Genomic DNA, 7392 nt, shown 5'->3' on the forward strand with positions numbered 1-7392 from the left:
CCAGCTCCCCTTTCTGGGCGATCGATACCATCATCGCCTTCCTGTGTGGACTGGGGCTCTTTTACCTGATCCTTCCTTACCTGGAGAAAAACCCATCCTTTCCTCCCCCTAGGAAACATGGAAAGAGCAGAAAGGTAAGGAACCCTTGGTCCAGACTCACAAGCATATAAAATATTTTTTATTATCTACTTTTAATATCTACTTTTCTGAATCACCCAGAGATTCTTGAGGTGGGAAAGAACAGGACATCTATTTTCAAGGAAGAATAGAACATCATGCCTCTAGGGACAAACTACGCTGGGCAGGAGATAGAGTGAGCACTAAAATTTCTACCCAAAGATCTCAGATCAGTTGTCCAGGTGTGGTAGGGGCTCCAGGGCATGTCCCAAATGAAGTGACCAGGGGTTGAGGATTGGATACTTAGTTCAATCTCAGGCAGAGGACAGGACCCTTAGCACTAGTTCAGCAGCTGTGAACAGTGTCTCAGATCTTCTGGCAGTACTGAAGCCCCAAGAGCCTCAGAACAGGGGCTGGCATAAGGAAGCAGAGATCTACCTGATGAAGCTAAGATTCACCTATAGTCTGAGAATGTGTGTGTTTCTTGAGCACAAGAACAGTGACGAAAGAAGCACAGAGTGCATCTCACATTGAAAATCATCTTTTGTTCTTCAAAGAAGGAAAACAGAAAATATTTTATCCACTTTAAAAATGAGTGAAAGGAAAGAAAAATCACAGACCTGTCAGTGAAATGTAGATAGTCAATATTATGCATGGACACTAGTGCCTGATGCTTGTCTAGAGAGAGGAGACAGATTTGGGTCTTAAGCCGTCATTTTTTCTCTCTCTCTCTCAGCATCGAAAGGAATGAAAAGGAAGCAGCAGGAGCAGCCAGAGAAAGGGAGCTTTGAAAGGTGAGTTCTGACATCCAGCCATGAGTGCCCCAAGTGTTAGTCCCCACCTCTCTCTCCATGAGGCCCAGTTCCACAGACTCTCAGGGTGGCCAGTGGCAGGACTTCTCCCTTGAGAAACAGAACCCCAGGGAGGCTTCTGGGAAGGAGAGCAGAATCCACTTACGTCCCAGATTCCATATGTAGAATGTAGCTGTGAGGGGCCTGGAAAAGACTCTGTACCAAAGGGGCGTGAGGGCTGCACTGGATTGGGAAGTGAGCCCTCCAGGACACGTAGGACACATGGTTTAACTTTGCTCAGATTCAACTGCAAAGTGATGCCTGCCCATTTCGCCTACAGGCAGGTTGTGAGGGCAGCAAGGAGTAAAGGATATGGAAAAACTTTAAGTGGTAAACCCTTTCAGGAGCTTCACCATCACTGTTAGGGATTATGTGGTGTTGGACACTGGTGCTTGGTCTCCAATCTCCCAATGGTGTCCCCTTAAAGAGACAGTGCACTCAACTTCCTATAAGACCCCTAGGCTCCTATCTTCACCACCATGACCCAGTCTGCTGATTTCCAGCTTGCAGAGGTTGCCTGGAAGCACTGGAAGAGGTCTGGGGCCTGACTTCACTTCTGCAAAGGTAGAGAATCTACGCTTTCTTTCTAGGGGGTTCTTCTAGAGCCTATAGTGTGAACCTAGGGATACTGGCAGCCTGGGGCTGAGCTGGGAGGAGGAGTCCTGGGGGCGGGGTATGGCTATCATCCTGTGGTGAGGAACAGCAGGAGCATTGTGAAGTCAGCACTGGGGCCATGCAGGGCTGTGGGGTGCAGCTGCCCACCCCTGCCTGGCCTGTCTGGTCCTCCTGGCCTGGCAGCTCCCGGCTGAAGCTTGTTCTTCATGTTTCCTACAGACACCTGGGGAGGTTCCCTGACAAGGGCAGCTTTCATCAGGTCTCATGTCAAGATTCACCTGGTGAGGTTTGCAAAGCAGTTCTGCTGGAGCCCACCAACCATGTAGGGAAGAGGCAGCTCCCACCATTTCCCCAGCTCCTCTGACCAAGCAGCCTCTACCGTGGGCTTCTACCATTTCTCCAGGCTCAATTTCCACTTACTCAGATCCATACCTGAGTGCCTGTCCTACACCAGAGCCTTTATTTCCCCTGGACATCCTTTCATCCTGGCCACTGGCTCTTTCCCCTTACCCACAAGGCCCCCCTCGTGAGAGAGCCTGCCCTCTACCTCCAGCACCCTGCTCTGCCCCAAAACCATCAGGCTCCATGATGAGTCTCACTCAGGGTGACTCTACATCACTCGCACTGGGCAACATCTGACACAGGTCATCTCCACACTCCCCTTGGAGACCAGCCATCTCAGGGCTTGACCATTCAAACAGTCCTGGATCAGCCCTGGCCTGGTGGCAGGAAGAAGTCAAAGCTTGGAGTGTCTCCACCTTGACACAGAGTCCCAGAAAGAAAGCCTTCCCCTCTACCCACCAGAGGCCTCATTCTGGGGACATCCCAGAAACAGGCACGTAGAGGCTGGTAGCCTCACTTTTATCAACCCTGATGTCCAGGAGCTGCTGGAAATACTAATCACCAGGAGAGTGGAACTGAAGTTTTGGAAGGAGAAAGGAAAGGAGGAGGAGGCAGGCTACCACCTGAATTCTTTGGGGAAAAGGATCGAGTCACTGGGTCACAAACAGGACACCTTGAGTCACCAACACTTCTGGAACATAAAAGGGAAACATGAACAGCTGCTTGGTTCTGAGAAGCCCCGATATCCTGACACTTTGGGGGACTGTCTACAGAAGACATGCAGCCAGCTCTTCTGGGATCTCCCCTTTCTGCACAGTGAGTCTCTCGTAGCTGCTGTCACAGTACCTGGGTCAGCTCTAGAGTTATGCTCTGTCTTATTTAATCAATGCTTTGAAGCCAAACCATTCCATATTCTAGCTAAAGTAACTTCACAACCGTCATTGGCCAAGCACTTGACCCACCCTGTGGCCCAGGCTCAACCTCAATCCTTGACTCCAACCATGCCCTAGTTGCAGCCATCACCTCTGGGTCACATGGAGACCCAGGCCCAACCCCTACCCTTGGCTCCAATCATGCCCCAATGTCAACCACCATGTGAAGTTTCCATGGAGACCCAGTCCAGTGCCCAAATCTTGGCTTCAACCGTGCCTCAATCTCAACCACCAACTCGGGCTCACACGGAGACCCAGGCCCGACCCCAACTGTTGGCTCCAACCATGCCTCACTTTCAGCCACCACCTCTGACTCACATGGAGCCCCAGGCCCGCCCCCCACCATGGACTCCAGGCATGCCCCAGTTTCAGCCACCAACTCGGGCTCACATGAAGACCCAGGTTCCACTCCTACTCCAGACTCCATCCATGTCCCAGTGTCAACCACCACCACCTCAAGCTCACATGGAGATTCAGGACCAATCCCTACCTTGGACTCCCAAGTATGCCCCAGTTTCAACCACCTGTTCAGACTCACATGGAGACCCAGGCCTGATCCCTACCCTGGACTTCAACTGTGCGTCAATGTCCACCACCATCTGAGGTTTCCATGGAGATCCAGGACCACCACCAACCCTTAACTCCAACCATGCCCCAGTTTCAACGACCACCTCAAACTCACATGGAGACCCAGGTCCAATCCCAACTCTTGGCTCAAACCATGCCTCACATTCAAGCACCAGTTCAGGACCACATGGAGACCCAGGTTCCACCCCTTCTCTGGACTCCATGTCCCAGTGTCAACCACCGCAACCTCAAGCTCACATGGAGACCCAGGTCCAATCCCAACTCTTGGCTCAAACCACACCTCTCATTCAAGCACCAGTTCAGGACCACATGGAGACCCAGGTTCCACCCCTACTCCAGACTCCATCCATGTCCCAGTGTCAACCACCACAACCTCAAGCTCACATGGAGATCCAGGTCCAACACCTAAGCTGGACTCCAACCATGCCCCAGTTTCAGTCACCTGTTCGGGCTCACGTGGAGACTCAGGCCCAACCCCTACCTTGGGGAGGTAGAGGTCAGGCAACCATGCCTCAGTGTCCACCACCATCTAAGATTTCCATGGAGGTCCAGGACCACCAACAACCCTCAACTCCAACCATGCCCGAGTTTCAACCACCTCCTTGGGCTCACATGGAGATTCAAGCCCAACCGATACCCTTGAATCTAAACATCCCTCACTGTCAGCCATCTTCTCGGGCTCATATGGAGATCCAGGCCCAACCCCAATCCTTGACTCGAACCATACCCCGATATCATCCACGACCTCAGGCTCAGTTAGAAACCACTGTCCATCCATCGCCCTCTCGCCTAGTCCAGTCATCATCTTCCCAACACCAGATTGGGTCCGTTGAAACATCTTGCCCTACAGTCCAAAATAAGCCATCATCTTGCAGTTCAAATGCTGTTGAACAGCTGGAATATCACTTTTGGAAAAAACAACTAGAAAGAGAGAGAACTTTACCCTCTTTGGTTAAAAATTCTCAGCAAGTCTTTAGCCAGGTCACTCCTAACCTACCCCAGGAGACCAGGTCCTCCCAGGCCCACAGTTCTGTCTCCATCCTTCCTGGGTGTCTGATCAGCCCTGAGGTTCGGGAGAAACTGGAGCACCACATTTCCAACAGGTTCATGCAGCAGCAGACTGGCCTGCCCTACAGAATCCAAGCATCTCAGAAACTGATGCAGCCTCAGGATCAATACCCAAGGCCTTGTCAGGCACAGGGCAGGCAGTGGCGTTCAAGATCCTCTGCAGGTCTAGGCAAAAGGAGACAGGATGCACAAAAGATGAGGTCCAAGTGCCCAGCACAAATCCAACCAGGGAGAGACCTGCGCTGTGATATAGGGCAGAGTGTGGGGAAGATCGTGAAAGATCTGTACATGGTCTCAGCCAACCCTCCAGTGAAGGACCCAAGAGCAACACCTGAGTCAGAAAGCATGTTGAGCCCAGACAAGAAGCATCCAAAAGTCTCAAGAGTCCTTACAGAGAGGAAGGCAGAGCAAATCTGTGAGAGTGAGAGCCCTGTGAAAGCCTGTCATTCGAGGCTTGCTGACAACCTTGTTTTAGACATTCTGGGAGAGACAAATGCTCCCATAAAGACAGAAAGTACCAGTCCTCGCAGGATGGGAAAGTCTCCATGATCACCTCCCACGAGTCTCTTGTCCTCAGTCCGTATACTGAGCAGGAGCTGGAAGCACATATAATAAGGTTTCGGGTGAGGCACAGGTGGAGCCTACTCTTCAAAGTCCCTAAGTTCATATTTTGCTTGAAGCTGAAAAAGGTTCAAGGGCCCAGACTGAAGGCCACCTGTGAATCTGGAGACCACTCAACAGCCCTCTTCAAGGGCTTGGGAAAACATCCTCAATCCCATGCAGGAGAGAAACTGATAACAACAGAGGCAGTTGCCCCACTGGAGAGTGCCCTCCCTGTCCCTGTCCCCTCACGGGCGACTGAGAACACCCGGGGGCACCTGGGAGGACCCACACCTGGTGACACCCATAAGCCCTCAGAGGTCCCTCTGACTGGACAGGAAAACAAACCATGTTCTCAGGCCCCCAAATATAACTTTGTGAGCAGAATGTGGCACAGTGAGTCTGTTGTGGAGACTGAGAAAGGCAGCCTGGAGCCAAGTCCAAGTCCAGCAATGGCCAGGAATGAGCCACAGAAGGAAACTAGACGGCAGGCCTCCCCAGAATCTGCTCTAATGTGATAGTTGTGGACCTCAATGAATGCTCCCCATCTTCCAGGGCTCAAGAGGTTGTGGAGGGAGACTCAGCTGGGAAGGGCACCAGGGAACCTAGTGTACAGGTCAAACCCCTAGACATTAATATGGATCTCAGGAGATCACGGTCTCCAAGGTCCAATAAAAGCCCCTCACTGAATACAAAATCTGTTGCCTCAAATACAGAAGATCTACTCTTTGAGACACAGTTTCTCAAGCGTCAGTCTCAAGGGTTCACTGACCAGCAGGATCAGGCTCAAGGCCGAGCCACCAGTGTGCTCCTTCAAGACTGTGAAACTGGTGTACTTCTTCAAGACTGTGCCACTGATACACTTCTCAAAGCCTGTCACTCGAATATGTTTCTTGCTGCAAACATCTTGGCTTCTCAGCGATCTCTGTCCTATTCTCGGATCTTATCCAGCAGAGACAAGTCCAATTCCCAAAAACTCTATGAAGCTACATCAAGTGAAGGGAGCAGCCAGGGGCAGCAGGTGGACATGAGGCGACAGCTCAAATATAAGAGCCAGGGCAAGAAGTCCATCCCCAAGGATGGGAGAGAGAAATATACAGGGCCCAAATTAGGACAGATTAATAAAGGACTGGCAGAATGGAGGGCTTACCAAGACCAAGGGATGAGCCATCCTGGCCAGAGAAAAGAATCAGCAGTCCTTACGAAGCCAGTTTCAACAGTTAATCCTAAAGAAGAGAGAGGTTCCATCAGAAAGCCACTTCAAAGAAAGGATTAAGCTCCTTCTGCAGTGGATTTTCCCCAATAAATGCCAAGAACCAGGAGAGCCCCTGCAGAAAGGCAAGCCTGAAATAGCCACTGTCCAGAGCCAAGAATCCATCAAAAGCAAATCTATCATAGACAGCGGGGCTGTTGAGGCTCAGACTCTCATGACAACTGTTGGACAGATCCTGAAGGAGAAGATGGTGTTTCACTATGGACCTCATGCCATGTAGTTAAATTGGTACCAAGCAGAATTCCAGGACCCGATAGGTCCACATTACTGCCAGCACAGAATTCTCTCCTACCAAGAATAAAGGAGAATGAGGAGAGATACATGTTATCACCAAGCTATCCCGATGGGCCGTAGCTTTTCAAATAAGAGTAAGTGGACCAGTCCCAGGGACAGCAAGTGGACCTTCTCACCCAGGGAGCCAGGTCCCCCTCCAGGCAGGGTCTGCCAACATGAATCAAAAGTGACAAGTGTCCCAGGCCATCCCCTCCACTGTCCAAGGCACAGTCTCCTTCAGAAATATACCTCTTCTGGTGAATCGGAACATGCTTTTCACAGCATTCCAGGTAGGAAAACTCTTCTCCAAGAAAAAAATGCATGCCATGCAGATAAATACATTCTTCTGTCATGTTAGCACATCCTTGATGTGCTAAAGGCTTCTTCCAACCAGAAATTTTCTTTCATGAAATAAATGGTTTTTTCTCATGAGCAGGGGTACTAGCCTGTCTATGCCTCACTGAGCGGGATGGAAGGCATCAGGGTCCACTCTTCCCAGGTGCCTGCTTTGACTTCCACAAGGGATGGGGCCATGGAGGGAGGCTGACCCCAGCATGGATACTCACCCTCACCCCAATTCCCTAACTGCACCTTCGGTTTCCATAATACCAGCATTATAGAAACAAGCAACACCATTGAGGACATGTCACGGTGAACTAAAACAAGACCTCCACCTTCTCAGGATCTTGCTCACTTCTATCCTACTCTCTCTCCACCTGGACACTGTGCAGCT

The 7392-nt window shown here is 50.9% G+C and overlaps 1 protein-coding gene and 1 long non-coding RNA gene across 2 annotated transcripts; both read left to right on the top strand.

Moving 5' to 3' along the window:
* Nucleotides 1-729: 729 nt before the first annotated feature.
* LOC148777247 (uncharacterized) lies at nt 730-1993 on the top strand. Its single transcript, XR_016037789.1, has 3 exons — nt 730-911; nt 1472-1532; nt 1803-1993. It is a non-coding gene; the product is annotated as an uncharacterized LOC148777247 (long non-coding RNA).
* Nucleotides 1994-2228: 235 nt separating this feature from the next.
* On the top strand, nt 2229-7044 carry LOC129557433 (spermatogenesis-associated protein 31E1-like; the record flags this gene model as incomplete). The annotated part of the gene is given in 5 exon segments (XM_088838344.1): nt 2229-2346; nt 2349-5027; nt 5030-5614; nt 5617-6317; nt 6319-7044. Coding segments are annotated over 5 exon segments (4371 nt in total), but the record flags the coding sequence as incomplete, so codon positions are not given.
* Nucleotides 7045-7392: the final 348 nt, after the last annotated feature.

This window comes from Moschus berezovskii, chromosome 7 (genome assembly GCF_049115385.1).
Source record: "Moschus berezovskii isolate FMDL1 chromosome 7, NW_MosBer_1.0, whole genome shotgun sequence".
Lineage (NCBI taxonomy): Eukaryota > Metazoa > Chordata > Mammalia > Artiodactyla > Moschidae > Moschus > Moschus berezovskii.